The 16,635-nt window shown below is 40.4% G+C and overlaps 1 protein-coding gene across 6 annotated transcripts; it reads right to left on the bottom strand.

Annotated features, from left to right (window-relative positions):
• Positions 1 to 862: 862 nt before the first annotated feature.
• CCDC62 (coiled-coil domain containing 62) lies at positions 863 to 16,629 on the bottom strand. 6 transcript variants are annotated; one of them, XR_004842559.1, is made up of 13 exons: positions 16,343 to 16,629; positions 15,906 to 16,098; positions 15,122 to 15,288; positions 14,249 to 14,350; positions 13,744 to 13,915; positions 13,557 to 13,658; positions 12,327 to 12,415; positions 11,229 to 11,329; positions 9,876 to 10,625; positions 5,879 to 6,056; positions 5,140 to 5,271; positions 2,122 to 3,432; positions 863 to 1,215 (listed from the first exon to the last, which is right to left on the bottom strand). XR_004842559.1 is itself a non-coding variant. In XM_035898565.1 (13 exons), the coding sequence occupies exons 1-12, from the start codon at positions 16,376 to 16,378 to the stop codon at positions 3,346 to 3,348; spliced, it is 2,109 nt and encodes a 702-aa protein (XP_035754458.1). In that variant the 5' UTR covers positions 16,379 to 16,629; the 3' UTR covers positions 863 to 1,215; positions 3,340 to 3,345. The 6 variants fall into 6 exon arrangements, 5 of the variants coding, with proteins under 5 accessions (XP_035754458.1, XP_035754459.1, XP_035754457.1 ...); XM_035898565.1 differs by having other exon boundaries at positions 3,340 to 3,432; XM_035898564.1 differs by lacking the exon at positions 863 to 1,215 and having other exon boundaries at positions 1,225 to 2,718; positions 3,340 to 3,432.
• Between the last annotated feature and the right edge of the window lie 6 nt (positions 16,630 to 16,635).

The following is a 16,635-nucleotide window of genomic DNA, read 5'->3' as shown; positions in this document are numbered from 1 at the left end:
GAAAGGTTTGGAGGACAGCAGCTATGTTCAGAATTGGTCGACTAATTTTGAGGCCATTAGTACACGAAGGCTGTCATTTAGGTAATTAAAGAGAAAGCGGAAAATTATATGAAAGAGTTAACAAGGGGAAACCATGGTGTAAGTGTTGTATTTCACTGCAATTAATTTTGTGGCAGAGACTCCCACCCCTTCGCTGCCCCCACGAAGGAAAAATGCTGGCGTGGCACTCAGCCATGTGGACTCAGCACGGGCATCCCAAGCCACTCACAAGCCACATGCGACCGAGCAGCCCACTCATGTCTCCTATGTGCCCGAGAACCGTCATAAACCAAGCACTAAATGTATTGGATGGTGTGTTAAACAGGCAAGAAAGATACAGCAAAGGTATCACCTTTATTAGCTTATTTGATCTTTTAGTTAAAAAGTAAGTTCAAATTCTGGTAATGGAACACGTCTTGCCCAACAGTTGAAGATAAAAACAGTTTAAATGCTAAAAAGTCAGTCACATCATGCTTCGCTGCTGCCATACAGCGCGAACAGAGCCCATACACACACCTGATCTTCTTATAAGCTTTTGTTAGAATAAAAAGCTCCCGACCGGGGAAGCGTTGTTTTGCCCATCTTGTGGGTGACAGCTCTCCCATTCCAGCAACGTAGGCGGCAGTTCCTGGTTACAACACTAACTGGGAACTTCCTATGAACATTATTCATCTCTCTCTACACGGCAAGAAGTCCAGAACAAAAACAACAAACTAACAAATTAAATTCAAGTAAAACAGGCAAGAAGGGTGGGGAAATTAAAGTTACGGGGAAGTATTAAAATTGACCAGAAAAAAAACAAAAAACTAAAAAAAAAAAAAAAAAAAGAATGCTTGGCTGTGTCACACTCTATAAATATTTCTGAGCCACCATAAAAAAAATGGTAAGAAAAACAGTTCCTATGTCATAGCAATTACACACGCAAGATTCTTAAAAAACAAGCTAGCGTTTAACCTGAGCTCTCAGCTATAAAAATAGTTTTGTTAATCTTGGCATAATTCTATGTTTTATTTCAAGACAAAATATAGTCCCGCATAGCCACATCTTTTTGCCACTTGAGAGTCTTTCAAACACTCACAGACCCATGGAAAAAATCAGGTAACTTTCCGTTGTAGCTGATGGGTGGACTATCTTCAGTTCTCAAAATCAACTCTATATTGGGAACTTCTTCATCCACTGCAGAAAATGAAAGAATTTTATTAAAATGCAGGAACATTTCCTCTAAAATATATGAAGCAAGCGCATGTATGTCCATTTATGATACAAACTTTCACACTGCAGACGATTAAAACACAGAGTAAAAACATAAAGAGGAGAAAGGCAAAGTGCTTCACAGAAAGACAACAGTCTCAGGGACACCACTGGAGTGTTAGGAAATAGAACCTTTCCAGTTTGTTTTGCAAAAAGGAGCGATCTTTGTGCCCTCGGCCAGCCACTGAGTCACAGCTTACAAGCAATGCCACATGCTACAACGTCCAAAACTGAATATAACCTTTTACTCATTGCTCTCCTCCTTTGTTCTTCAACTCGTCCCCACCCAAGCTCTCTCTAAAGGACAAACAACTGACTGATGAAAACGGCTAAATCACCATCGGCTAGCTAGAAAACTAACCTAATGTTTATCAATGCATCTGCCCTCAAATTATTTTAAAGCAATTAAAAAAAAAACCAACAACCCAAACAAAATCATCACTTCTCTATATGAAATTGCACAAACATTAGTTATTTCTGGACCTGCTATCAACTCTGCAAAAGCTGCTTTGGATTTAACTGATCACGGTGACTCAGTGCCTTTTAATACACAAAGAAAATAACAATTATGCAGCAGCCAGTGACTTACACAGTCACTAATTCTTGCCACGGATCTACAGTGAATTGTGGGCACGTTTGTTCAACCAGCTCTTTCTCACTTGAAGCAAATGAGATTATTTCTGGAGGCTAAGCGTACGCTTACTGCTTTGCTGTATCAGCATAGTGCTCAGCAATTTTGGGGATTTGCTCCTGAAACTTTTTAACATCAGTAGTTTCAGGATGCAAGTCACAGTGCTGGCTCCGATCTATAAAACCTCCAGCTTCTTTTACCTTAGGGCCCTTTTCAGGAAGAGAAGAGATCTCCACACAGGAACATTACAGCAGCAGAGGGTATGGCATTCCAGCTACTCAGCATCCATTTCCTATGACAGCCCCATTAGCGTGCACTAAGCAGACCCAACTTATTTTGAAAGACGACTCAGTGCCTCTGGACTTAATGCAGGAACAGCAGAATGTGAGGGGCTACAAACCAACACCACTCCCCAGGGGCACAGCGGGTTTAGCTCCACAGGGGAGAAACAGTTCAGGGACTGCAGTTTGAATGCACCGAGAGAGAGAACTGCGCACCAGCTCCCCACTGGATCGAAGTTGATCAGTTGAGGAATCCAGTGCCCCACAGCTTCATGCTCCAGCTTGCTGTGTAGTAACTTCTCTGTGCAGACATGTGCTTGGGTTGTGTCAGCACTAGAAGGTTTCTTTTTTTTGTCAATTTTTCCTCCCATTCTTGCTAGTTCTTATTCAGTTTCATGTGGTGTTTGGTATTTTAACCGTATCTGGTTACTCTTGTCCTCAGAACCAGACAATGTGGTGCCTATTGCAAGCATCCAATTCACATTAGTAGAACAATTAATCAGAGTGAGAAATTTCCTGGTTCAAAAAGAAAAAACCACCTGCTATGGGCAAGGCTGCTTTTTATATTCTGAAACAGCTCTATTCAATACATTCTACTTTTGGAGCTCATAGCCCAGGAACAATATAATAAAAAGGCCCTTGGCTGTGGCACTGAAAAACACTTCCCAATCTCTTATTCAACAATGATCGTATCCTTGATCCTGTTATCTGCAACACACAGGAGGACTTCAACTACAATAAGCGGTGTGCAGGTACTCGGGAATGGAGCTGCAAGATCTGACTGCCCAGAGGATGAGGACCATGCTTGAGAAAAGTTTAATTATTTAACTAAAGGAATTACTTGCTGCCTTAGTATCTGTCTGCTGTTATAGTACTCACAAGAGTTTTATTGGAAATGCATTCAGAGTGCACTTAGAATCTTGTGCCAGGATCATAGAATCATTCAGGTTGGGAAAGACCTCCAAGATCATCGAGTCCAACCGTAAACCTAACTCTGCTAAGTCCACCACTAAACCATGTCCATAGTAATCTCAGAAATCCATAGACCTGTATTAATATTGCAGATGCAATAATAAAGAGGGAAACCAAAAAATCAACCAAAACAAAAAATCAAGTTGAGAACACCTTCATACTCACAGAGCATCAAAGAGAAAAGAATGGAAGCTTAGCATCTCTTTCTTCTGCAACAGATAACTGGGTTCTGTGAAGAGCTTCTGCGAGTTCCGTTGTCTATATTGTAATGCAAAAACACTACATGGAAATCAAAGAACTCAGATAGTAAAAATTACAGAGCTGCCAAGTTCAATCTGGCAAGCAGCAGGATATACTTTTTAACTCCCTCTTCTCCTCCCTCCCCCGAGCAGGGCACAGAACCCAACAGGTTCTAAGGGTTATACTCTAAGGGTTATATTTGAGAGCGAGATATATATACTATACTATACTCTCTCTCTCTCTCTCTCTCTATCAGTTTATATATGAAGTGCAGTTTAAAACAGCCTCTGGTAAACCTGGTTTTAAGCACAGATTAGTTGGCCTGCATAGATTAACTAAAACATGCTTGACAAGTTTTGGCCCTGAACCTCTCTGAAAGTAGATCAAAGTTCTACAGATGTGGTTCAGAAGCTTCCCCCACCAGTAAACACGAGCCTGCTTTATTTTCTACCCGCTAGAGCAACCGTTCTGAATGAGAAGCCGATTTCCAAGCTCAAATATGCAGTGTCAGGTTATAAAGCAGAGTCATGCTCACTACTGAAGGACAGCCAGTTTAGCAGAGCTGTGACGTGCCAACCAGTAAGCAGGAGCCAGACAGCTGATGGGGTTGGGCAAGAGCCACAAGCAACCACTGTTTGGTAGAGAGCTTTTCAGGAATCCCTCCTACAAGACAGTCTTTGCAAAAGACTACACTGCTGCTGTCTTTCATGCTGAATGAAATCCTGCACATGAACTTCTGAACAAAATATCCTTTCAGTTTATGCAAATGCTGGCGCACAACCTTTACAGTCTGTCAGTCAGTCCCAGCACAGCTAAGGTTTTAAGGTTCTGAATGTTATCAAAATCGCTTTGTCTGTTACTTACAGTAACATTGTTCTGGTCAAGTTCATCTAAGGCTATAAGGAGCAAAATTTTTAGAGAGAGAGGTAATACCTTTCAGGAGGAAACTGAGCTTTCAGCATGCAGCCTCCTCATTAGGAGTCTGTTTTAAAACCAAACCCCTAAATTCTCCCTTTATGATACATATCAGCACAAGTTTACTGATTTCTAGTGATAAGTGGTACAATCTCCTTGGCAAACAAGGTAGAAATTCTTAAGGATATTTATGAAAACAAACAAGTGCCCCCTTCTCCAATTACTCCTATAGCCCACGTACTCAAGGCAGAAACTCCCTATCAGCGTTCATGCTCGTAAAATAATTGCCGTGACAGCTACACACAGGTTATTTTCTTTGACCATTGAGTATGTTCTCTCACCCTGCAATGAAGGAACTAAAAATATTAACCCACAAAACCTCTGAAGTTATTTAGGCTGAGAGTCTGGTTTAAGTTCATATACAAAACTATTTTATATATCACCTATTTCCTGTACTGTCCTCCTTTCCACAAATATACCTCATTAAATAAACCAGCTCTGAATGCAAGTCATACTTCTGTTCACTTTTTTCTAGACCTCCTACAGCTTGCTCCAAAGTGACTTCTTCCTTCCATCTTCCATTTAGACACATGAAAAAGTCAAATCCTGTCATGACCTTGAGGAGCCATAAAGAAGCCTATAAAAAAATTCCAAGTACTTTATGCTAAGGGATGCAGGAATTTTCTCTTTAGCAGAGCATGAGAATGATATTGTTTATAATGTCACAGCACAAGTCAAGCATAAGTGAAAGAACGTTCACAATCACTCTTCCCAGCCACCTAAACCTAGTCATAGGGGAGTAATATATACCGTATTAATGCTGCTGTGGTTTGGACTGCAGCGAGGGCTCGCGTGGAGGAGAGTGCTAAGCTCCAGATCAGCAACCATCTGTCGAGACTCGGCCAACACATGCTGCAGCTTACTTATGGGGGAACTAGTGTCCTGGAGGAGACAGAAAGTGAGCCAAAGTTATGAAATTATCTTTCTGGAGTATGTCAAAGGATTATAACATACCAAGAATCATCACTTTAATTTTGAAATGTCTCAGTTCAAAATGCTACGTTGCTCCAGACTCTGTCTAATGCTGGCATTTCTGCTAAACAGAGGCCTTTCCTTTTTAACAGATCTTCACATGCGCACACAACAGCAGTACTTCAGTGACGAAGGGGAGAATAAACAAAGACACGAGAAAGGGGAAAACCAGGCAGAACAAGAAAGAAACAACATCCAATAGCTTCTAATAACTGTGTCCAAGTGTACTTAGATATTGTGCTTTACTGGAATTACCAATTAGCCAGCATCCATTATCCTAAAGCCTTTAATTTCAAAAGCTTATACTTTTTTTTTTAATTCACTTATACTTACGCTGTCCAAGACACACTGGGACAATAAAGAATTTTGAAAAGAATATTTTACCAGCTTTGCTTTAAGCCTGCTGTCTCATCATTTGAGTCACTAGTTCTTCCATGCTGGCAGACGTTTGCTTTCCTACCATCAGTCACAATTCCCCTTAAAATTAATGAAGTGCATTCTGCAATAAAATACTGACTTGGTCCATGGTAGCATTGCAGCATCTGTTTGTTGGCTTAGTCACTGAAAGGTTATTGATCTCCAGAGGGAAGTCTTCATCAGAGAATTTCTCACATCTTTGCGGCCTGTCTCCTTTCTGGGTGGATGTCAAACAAGGAGAATCCAAGTGAAAAGAATTCAGATCCACATTTTCTTCACTGTTAAAAAAATTAAGACATTGCCAGAAACAGTACCCCCATCCTTTTTAAACTTTCAAAGGAAAATCATGGGACAATGTAAGTAATTATGCGCCCTGAGCCAAGAAAACCATCGAGCATGTGAGATTACTCTGTTCCTCAGAGTGCTTCCCATGTTTAACAGCTTCATTAGATCAGTTTCATCCTCTGAGGATGACAGTTTGACATCCAACCAGTTTCAAGAATAGCTACATTACCATGTGCTTGAGTATCTATTTAACCTTGCAAAGATCACACAAAAGGCAGTATCTAGTTCCTCTCAATACCCTGGTACTCTTTCTTCTCTCATACCCTACTCCCCCTTTTTTTTGTTTTTAATCAACCATTAGGCAAATTAATATTTGTAGGTGTACTTTTCAAGGGAATTTCAGAGTCTTTTAAAGTCATCATCTCCCTTCAGAGATCACAAGAGAGCCTTCCCAAAGAGGCTTTATTTTATTTAAATAGAGCAGCAAACAGTAAAGTGCTGTTTGGGCAAACTGTGATCAAACCCAAAACTCAGCTGCCTGACTATCATTTCAGTGTGGAATTGAAGCATATGATCTATTGGCATACATCTTCCCCTAGGTTTTAAAGTGAAACAAAATATTAATTTAGCACTGGGTATATCTGAGTGTGTTCAAGAGTATCTGAAAAGCAATTTAAAAGACAGCTAAAGCAACAGATCATACCCAGCACATTATTACTATCGGAGCACTGACTCACAGCCATCCTAAGCTTGTCCTAATACAAAAGGACTTTAGCTCTTAATATGCACATCAAATCATTGAAACTTTTCTCTTACACTTTTCCCACTTTTTAAGTTAACTTTATCATAGCCTACCCTAGAGAAACGGTTCTCAATTTCAATTCCTTAAATCACAATTTTATCAAAATGTACCAAATCCCTTGCTCAGCTCCAGCACTGATTAATCACAAATTAAGACTAGAACTAATAAAAGCTGTAGCATATGAGAAACTATCTTGATCACCCTAACTAAGCCCCCTTCCCCTGGGATCGCCTGTCCCCTGTGCTGTGTTTTCACACAGCACTGAGTGCTGTCTGCGGTGTGTACAAAGATGTGTCCTGGTTTCTGCTAGCAGTTACAAGCTATACAGTGAATTTAATTTTCAACTACTAATTTCCACTTCCTACAGTCTTTAAAAAGTAAAACCAATAGCGACCATCACCCCAAATAAAACATTTCAGTATTCAGCACACTTCTGAACAAAACAGAAGCACAGTACTAGCACTGTCCTAGATCGGGTAAATTACTAAAAAATATGTATATTTTAAAGGAAATACTGTCTTCAAATTTACAGCATTTCATTAAGTATTCTTCAGATACAACACATGCTATACCTTGCAAGACTGTTAGAAAAAGGTGTATTTTTAAATCTAAGAAAAAGCCCTTGTGAGAGATGCCAGCTCAGAACTGGCTGCTGCATCTCATTTCCCTTCTCTTGTCAAACACTGGACTACAACAGGCTTTTAAAGAGAGAAGAGCTCATGTTTGTGAGCTTCTGACCAGCAAAAGCTCTGGGGAGACACGAGGGAACAAGCTGTAGCAGCCCAAAAGCAGGGGACGTGAGGTAATGCAATGAGCACAGCTAGTTTTGAAGGATACACAGGTTGGGAGGGAAGGAGGAAAACTGGTTTGATTTTGAGGCAGGGAGACGGCTCAAGGAACGGGTGGTTTAGTCCAGCAGAAGCAGACTGAATGAGTAACTGCTGACACTCCATCTTTAAAATCAGAATTGAGATAAAAATCCAAAGGCAGCAAATGTTGGTCCAACATAAATGAAGTCACTAAGTCAGAGCACACAGAAATGATTCCTGCACTACAGTATTACACAATCACTCTTGCAGTTGGATAAGGTATTTGACTGCGTTAATAGCGGCCTTGTTGGCTGTTCCATAATTCAAGAACTCATGTCAAAAATATTTGCTGGGCTGACAGGGAGGTGCCAGCACCCTTCCCTACCCCCAAAATACATCATCAGCGCTACGAAGCCAGCAATGGAAAACTGGAGGATCCAGATTCAACTCCCAGAAGGAATGTTGTGCTTGGTCTCTGCCATTAATGCCTTAACAAGAAGCCCACACTGAAGACTGCAATACTACTGCTTTCCTCCCATTTATGGGGCGAGAATTTATTTGGTGGCAAATCAGTCGGCAGAGGCTGGAAAGAAGTCAGTCTGAGATTTGCACTGAGTCAATCCATCCCCAATTAGCAGGGCTCCTAGGACCAAATGTGGGCATCAGAAAAACTTGATAGCTCAGCAGCAAATCCCAAATGGGTAGAGCAGCCCTCCCTTACTGAAGGGTATCTGCTGTATCTGCATTGCCTGGTTTGTATTTGTTCCTTCTCCCCTAAAATCCCCTTAAGGACAAGACAAAAAGTGAAAGCAGTTTTCATGATTCAGCCTCAAAAGAGATTTGGAGGGATGGCAGTGTGTCATTTGTGCTGCTGGGGGAGTAGATAAGAAAGGTCAGGGTAGACATAAGGGGAATGGAGTCTTTTTAATGATTTATGGACAGTGGAAACTAGAGAGAGTCCACAAACAGTGTGAAGCTCAGCTAAGCTGTGTGGGAATGTGCCGGGACAGCATTCTTTTTCAGTGGCTGCCCATTCACCTCATTTTTGAACAGGCCTGTCTCACTGCAGTAATAATTTCTACAAAATTTCTGTTTTAAAAGCAAACACAGAATGAAAGCACCCGTACATCAGATGCTTCCATTCCATAACATTAATTTGTCTGGATGTTGGGCAGACTTGCTGGCTAAAATTCTTCGCAGGTTTGAACAGCTGTTCATTTACTGTACTTGTCAAACTGCAAGCTGAAAAGCTGCTACTCCTTCTCTTCTCTGGCTAAAATGCAGCTAAGAAATCTCTGCGAAACTTCAGAAATCCTTCTAAAATAGAGCTGGTAAATCAGTCAATTTTTTGAAAGGAAATAGAGGAACCAACACAACAAATCCACAGAAAGTCACAGCTCTGAATGCCCATGCTTGTGTAGGCATAAAACCACTTCTATAAATGCGAAGCGGCATTTGTATCTCGGATACTTTCCAATACCACTAAGATACCTGAGTATTTTTCCAACTCTTCTCAGCATTAGGAACCTCATTCTGCTCATCCCCAACCACATGTCCTTTTTTCCTCCCCCAGTATAAACACAGGGATTGAGTCCCATGAACAGAGACACACTGGAGAGTGGACAGATTGCTGTCCTGTAAATCTTGCCATCTCATTTTCTTGCCCTGAGTGAGGAAAGCAGCCTGCGCAGAAGAGCTGTGTCCTACATTCTTGCCCAGCCACCGTGTGATTTCTCAACAGAAATAACACAGTCACTAAAGCATCACACAAAATCTAGGTTTGTTTCTTGCCTTACAGAAACATCACTGCAGAAGTCCAACTCTGGTCAGAACATATCTTACCCACCAAATTTACAAGCAACATCTGGGATTTCAAAAAATCAGTAGATTTTTTTAAATCTGCATTTTTCTCAGTGAGTTTATTTGGCAAGTTATGTGGTACTGCAGCTTCTCCTACCCATGAGGCTCTTGGGGATAAGAGATGTGAAAAAAATAAATGCGTAAGAATAGAATCATGATACCTTATAGCTATTTTAACTTACTTAGATTTACTACTTTTCAAGTTGGTAGACTAATTTTAAAACAGCAGTTACTTTAAACATCACTTAAGATTATACGAATTAGTGAGAACTTGTACACCCAAGCTTCTACATAACTCCAGCTTGTACCTATCTATTTCTTAAACGTAACAAGCACATAACCTTTTTGAGCTGACACATTTCATCTCTTGTGCAGTCTTGAGAGAGTTGCAATCTTTTCCATGCCATATACTGCCATGTCCTTCAACGGGTTTGAAAATCTTCAACCATTCTGGATCTGATACTGGCTTCCACCATGCATCTTTTTTTAAGATGAAGATATTACTACAGGAATCAGATTCAGACTTGTGAATTGCAACAGGAGTCTCTCTGCTTTTTTGGCCAAACAAAATTCTGTTTCTCTCTTCCAAGGTTGTATTTTCATTATCAGTTTTGTCAGATGTGACAGTGTTCTGGATCAAAGTACTTTGCAAATCTACACAAGAACTGACGTTAAGCCAATGCTCACATTCAAGTGAAGATGACTCAAAGGTTTGTTGGTCTCTGCTTTCCACTCCATTCGCAGCAACTTCCCCGTTTCTCAATGGTCTTGTGTCATTTGCCTCACAAAATACTTTGCTGCCTAGCTCATCAGAGCTTGATGCAACATCCTGCTTTTCTTCTTCTTCCGAAAGGACAGCCAAGACTTTCACAACTTTTTGACACCGGTTTAAGTATGCTGAGGTAGTTTCCTCCAAGTCTGATGCATTCAGCAACAGTCTATTATCTACTTCACACATCTCACAGGTGGTTTTTACCCTACTTTTTGGAACTTTTGCAGTTCCACACTCCTCGCATATCCTGTGGGTGCCCTCCGTCCTAACCGTGTCTGTCTCGCTGTTACTTTCAGGGGCAGAGAATACCACACCTATGCTACAATGGCATGATAAAGAAAACAGTCAGAAATACTGCATTGAAAGTGCATACATAACTGTACTCAAGGTTAAAGGTATACATTAACTAGAGGCTGTAGCCATGGTTCTGCTGTAGTTCATATACCAACAGGCTGCTGTATCCTGCCCAAACTCCACAGAAGGCTGCCCAAATTTGGCTGTTACTTTCGAAAATCAGTCTGAGAGTTCCTTCATGTTTTATACAGTGTGGTGACTGTCTGAACCTCCAGGGTGTGCACCCATTTCCTAATATGAAAGCAAAATAAACTTTGATTTTTAAACAAATGTAGTAGTGGGCCAGATTATCACCCCTACCAACAGACTATTCCTTTTTTTTAAAACCCATTAACTGTCTGGCCTGCATACACTGCTTTATTCTGTGACTGATACTTATGGTGTCTCCTGACCAAATTAAAAACGGTATCTGACAACTTCACTGGATGTTTGTGGTTGAGTCCAGCAAAGCCATCTCGACACGGCACACATCTCTTTTAGGATGTTAGTTGTGGCCAAACAGTGAAGTCTCTCTCTGAGAGCAAACTACTTTAAAAAAAAAAAAAAGAGAAAAAAAAAAAGACTTTACCTCCTTTCATGTGCCACCTTTTCATGCTTTTGCCTTAATTCCTGAGAGCTCTCCAAATTGACATGAAGAAATTGCAAGTCACGCTGCTGTTTTACATAGATCTGTTTAAAGATAGTAATGTGCATTAGTGAAAGTCTGGAGTGCAGGAACATTGTCATCAGGTACTAGCACATTGCTTGTCTTCCAAAAATATCCTCAAAACATTTTTATAAACCAATACCTGTAGCCAAACTATGCTCAAAGCCTTCCAAATCTAAAGGGCCATCTCTGCATGTATTTAGGAAGATAAAGTTTTGAGGCAATAAACAGTATTTCTACTAGAAGACTGCAATGGTCTTCTGAAGTGGAACCACGCTGAACCACAAATACAATATTGTTATTGTTATTTCATATTTAATACATGTTGTTATGATATTATTCAAAGTTATGCAGTTATTGCAGGACATGGAATGATGATCATGGTATCTGTCTTTCACTGCAGGGGATTTTCTGTAAAGCTAATGTAGAAAATCTGATCAATTATTTGCAATAAAAAAAAATGAGCATGCCTCAAAAACCTCAAATGGGCACAGGTGAAAACACGGTTTAAGTTACTCTTGAAAAACAGATCTTTCAGTACACTATGCCCCTTTACACTGCGTGAGTTCACCTTGGGCATGTGTACACCCTGTAGTACACCCAGTACACCCCAGTACACCCTGCCCCCCCTGCCTTTCACGTGACTTCTCGAGCCTAGCACTCTCGGGTTATACACACGCACTGATGACCTGTTATCTCAACAGGGTGCCCCCACTTTATTGCTATGAGGGTGGTACTTACTAATTGTAGGACTGAGTAAATACAATTATACAAAAAAAGGCTAAAAGCACATGTAAATTCAAGGATCTGTACCATGGGTTTTAAATTTTAACCAAAAAAAAAAAAAAACCCCAAAAACCCCAACATTCTGTAAGACTCCCAGCACAGCAGAAACAGCAAATTTTATATTTTTCTTTTAAGAATAGCTAGATCTAACTTTTTTCTAGTGTTCCATGAAGATTTGATGTTACTGAAAAATGCCTTCGTAATCTCAGAGTAGAAACACGATTAGGGTTGTACCTGTCGCAAACTTGATAGTTCTGTGTCAGTCCGCGCTTGTTTAGACTTGGCAAACTGAAGAAGTTCATCCTTTCTCTTTGCTTTCTCAACTGTTTCAAAACATATCCAATTTTTGAATTACTTAAGGTGAATAGACACAAAGCAAGTACATTTGTTAACACGTATGTCTGTAGCAGAACAGGTACCTAACCAAAACACAAGCATTTTCAACAAGATCAACAGGATATGTTTTACCTCCAAATAAAAAGAGCACAAAAACCATACGACAACTAAGCAGATCAAGTATTTCCCTCGAACTTTTCAACAGCACCTAGCTTTATTTTACAAGCAGCAATATTCTACTTCATTGACTGATTTATTTTTTCATGTTAACATTCTTCCATGGAAAGGAAATTCAGTAATTAATTCTAATTTATGCCTTGTACAGGGAAGAGCTGGGAAATACTTCCTATTACTATTGTTTTTAAAATAATGAGAATGGGATCAATATTTAGCAAAGGTAATGGCAGATAAGTGACAGGCAAGTAAATCATCTCACAGCAGAGGACATCTTTGGTCACCTCATCTTTCAAGGTATATTGCTTGTCTGTGAAAACACTGCTGCAACAATCAGCCTGCTTTTCCTATCCACTGCAATACAGACAAGTTTCTCTACCCAAAACCAAACTGAAACAATCAACAGACGGCAAGTTGCAGTTTACCAAGTCCTGCATATAAAACTGTCTAAACCAAATCCACCAGTTAAAGAAAAACAAGACAAGAAGTGAATTTGTAAACATACTTCCATAGAAACACTGGAGAGAGTGAATTGGCTGGTAATTTCATAGAGCCTAAGCTTGAGGTTTTGCATGTGGCCTCTTTTCAGCAGGCCACCATTTTCTATGCAACAGAAGTCAGAAGGGAGAATGGCACCCCCTTTTATTGTATTAATATCACAGGAGACATGAAAGTCTCAAAAATTGTCAAGAGAAAATCCTCCAAGCCATGCATTCCTCCACGCGTAATCATACTGGTGAACTTTGCACTTTTACAAGATTTTATAAAACTGTTCCTGCAGAAGCCCTAGATACTGCTTTCATAAAAGAATGACACACAAAGGCATATACCTTTATTAAACTTCAAGAAAGGTAGATAAGCAGCTGCCTCCTTCACCTATATTAGTGAACTGCTGTCTAGAAGTCTCTGAGCTGTTAAAAGTGAAGGCATGAAAAGCCAGCTGCCCACACTTACCAAGAAGTGCGAGCTCATTCCTCAAGCAGCCATTTTCTTGTCTGAGACGAATGATTTCTTCCTGCTGCTTATTATTTTCCTTCATCTTTTCACAAAGGTTATCTTTAAAACAAAATGTAGTATTTCCCAGAATGAAAAGGAATTGTGCTGGTCTGCACTGAATTAGGTGCCCAGTATAAACATTTACCTTTCAGCTTGTTTGTTTCAAGTATTAGTTCTTTCAGTCTCAGTTTGAGGTCTTGCTTTTCTTTGTTGAGACTGAATTCCTCTGTCTTTGCTGTACACAATGCACTTTCCAGCTTTTTGAATTTACATGTAAACTCAGTAATGTGATCAGTTGTTTCAAGTATAACCTCGTCCTGAAATATGAAATAGAATGTATTCTTGATTATTGTTTTATCTTCATGTACGGATTTTGACAAAACAACAGTACATCTTACTGCAGCGGTTATAGCTACTTCACAGATTTTCTTCAGAGCTCTTGAGGTAAAAACAAAAAATCAAAGCCAGGAAGCAAGCTTGTTTATGAAAATAAACCGATTTATTGTTTGTTGACTACTTTTCCCTTCTCAAGCAAGCCTCAGAATTAAACAGCAGTGAGATCAACGGTGACTAAACCACTGCGGTACAGTCACCAGTAACTGCACTGCAGTTTGACCACATTTACTGCCTGATGAGACGACAGATGTTACCTTCAGCTTAAGCATAGTAAGAAGCTCCTGTTCTCTCGCTTGCAGCTGGCCTGTTTTAGCGGACAGTTCCAAAACCGAGCATTGGAGACTTCGATTTTTCTCCTAGTGAAGAGAAATAAGAGTGCCAGTTACTAATTCAATGATACAAAGTTACTGTTTTTCCAGTAAATGTGTGCACAACTTTATTTAAGCGTTATGAATGGCAATGTGGGATTCTGAGCACGCTGTGAGGATCTGGAGAAAAAAGGACTGGAGTAAAAATTGTTCCCCAATTCGTTACAACCAGATTTGCTTGCAATCAAGGATCTTAATATCCTGCATGTCCTAAGTCAAGCTGATAAGACAGATGAAAGTACACAATACTGCTTTACTGTACTGTATATGGGGGAAAATTATCGCAATAAACACATCAATGCCAAATCACTTTAAAAAAAATCTAGAACCCTTGAATACCAATTATTTTCATATCCTTGAACCGTTTTCAGAATGTTACAGTTCATCATAGTAATCGAAGCTGTAAATAAAACTCTCTGGAACTCTTCAAGCAAGTATCAGCATTGTTTTGGAGCCCAACACTGCCTGTTGCAATCATAGTGCCCGACATTTTTGGAAGCAAGTTGGTTCTGAGCAGTGTTCCCCAAAACTAAGCAAACAAATAGCAAACTCCAAATCCTAGCTTAGGAAAGCTTTTTTTTCCTTTTTCTTTTTTCTGACGAATAAGAGCTATACCTTAACCTAACATTACTGTACTAAAAGACAAATACAACTCCAGAGCCTTAATATGAAATATTTATTCAATAGTGAAACTCACAAGTGCTACAGGCATTCTGTACATGCATGGACTGCAAAATCAGATCATTACTCAACTCCTACCTCCAGAGCCTGACAGTGAATGACTGCATCTGTTACTTTTTGAGACAGCTCTTTAAACTTCTGTTGTGTATTTTCAAATGTTGTCTTGCTGTCATTCTGCTGAGATTCTAAGAACTTTAACCTTTTGGTTAGTGATTTTATAATTTCATTTCTCTTGATCAGCTCATCTGAAAAGAAAGGAGACGAGGTACCTGTGAGAAAACAGCTTAGATATTGTCATGCAGTTTTTTAAAACTCAGAAATACATATAATCCAGCGTTTTAAAATCATGTGATTCAGAAATGGATGCTCGCGTTGCATACTCTGAAGCAGGATTCCCTAGCTACCCAGGTCGGGTGGAATATGAACTCTGTAGTGACCTCTGTGCTATGGCTGTCAAACAAGACTGCTCAGAGCTGCCGGGTGATTAGCTGGGTGGGTTGCAGATGATGTCAGAGCTGTGCAGCAGAACCTCAGGGCACACGGCTCTGCAGTACACCTGCGTGTTTGCAAATTGTTCTCTTCCCCCATGTTTATTTCATCAGATTTTTTTTTAAGGAATCCACAGAAGCAATTTACATATTCAAATAAGAAAGAGCTACCTGATTATCACACCCCCTTCAAGATCAGATGACCTTAGTACCATCGTGGAAGTTTTGATCTCAGAAAGACGACAATCAAATTTAGAAGACTACCAAGGGTAGGAAATGGCTCCTTCTACCTTGCAAAACTGCTGTTCAGGGGTCTAAGCACCTGAACGTACTGAAAAGACCAGGGTCTTATTCTTTATGCACTCAATACTTACTGTTCAGTAAGTTGCACCGTTCTGCTAAAGTCAGTATTTTTTGCCGATCATCTTCCCAGGCTAGAAGCTGTCTCTGATGCACTGCAACCATGTCATTGAGTTCCCTATCACGATCTTTCAGTTCTGCAATTAAAAGCTGGAGTTCTTGCCTCTGTTTCTGAATGGTGCTGTTCTCAAGGCTTGGGCTAAGTTTCTATAAAAGGTAACACATGGAACACGTTTCAACATAAAGAAGCAGCAACCAATTCTCTGATAATAAACTCGAGGGTTTAATTTAAGTTAAAAGACTTTTATATTATAAACAGAGACCCTTCCAACAAGTTCCTCATACTTGTGGTACCACCTGTGGTCCGTGACTGAAACCGTTAGCGGTACAATCAGTACTTTCACGTTAAAAATAGAGCGCTCAAATTGTTAACTGTACTTTCATTTTTTACCTGGGGCGATGCAGAACGCGGCAGTGAGGAATTCATAGGGGACTGGGGACCAGAGCGCTACCAGGCATTGGTGGACACGGGTGACTATTTATGACCGAAACGTTCAGCATTGAGGCTGCCTCTGATTTAAGCCCTACACGGTTACCCGCGGAGACTCCTTCTGCCCTGGCAACCCTGCAGGAACGACAAACGCAACCCGCTGAGAAGCGACCAAGGCGGGGGCACGGCCCTGCGGCCTCCCACGGGCGCCGAGACCCGAGGAAGGCCCTGAGGCGCCACCAGCTCGGGCGAGC

This window comes from Egretta garzetta, unplaced genomic scaffold (genome assembly GCF_000687185.1).
Source record: "Egretta garzetta isolate BGI_Z169 unplaced genomic scaffold, ASM68718v1 scaffold447, whole genome shotgun sequence".
Taxonomy (NCBI): Eukaryota; Metazoa; Chordata; class Aves; order Pelecaniformes; family Ardeidae; genus Egretta; species Egretta garzetta.
Note: the sequence above shows the minus strand (reverse complement) of the source record. Positions and strands in the feature narration are given on the sequence as shown.

Excerpts from the sequence above, each read along its gene's own strand:
- CCDC62 (XM_035898565.1), bottom strand. The coding sequence starts at position 16,378 with ATGAATTCCTCACTGCCGCGTTCTGCATCGCCCCAG. Across the intron at positions 16,099-16,342 it reads CGCGTTCTGCATCGCCCCAG|AAACTTAGCCCAAGCCTTGA; the intron begins GTAAAAAATGAA and ends TACCTTTTATAG. Across the intron at positions 13,916-14,248 it reads TTACTATGCTTAAGCTGAAG|GACGAGGTTATACTTGAAAC; the intron begins GTAACATCTGTC and ends TTCATATTTCAG.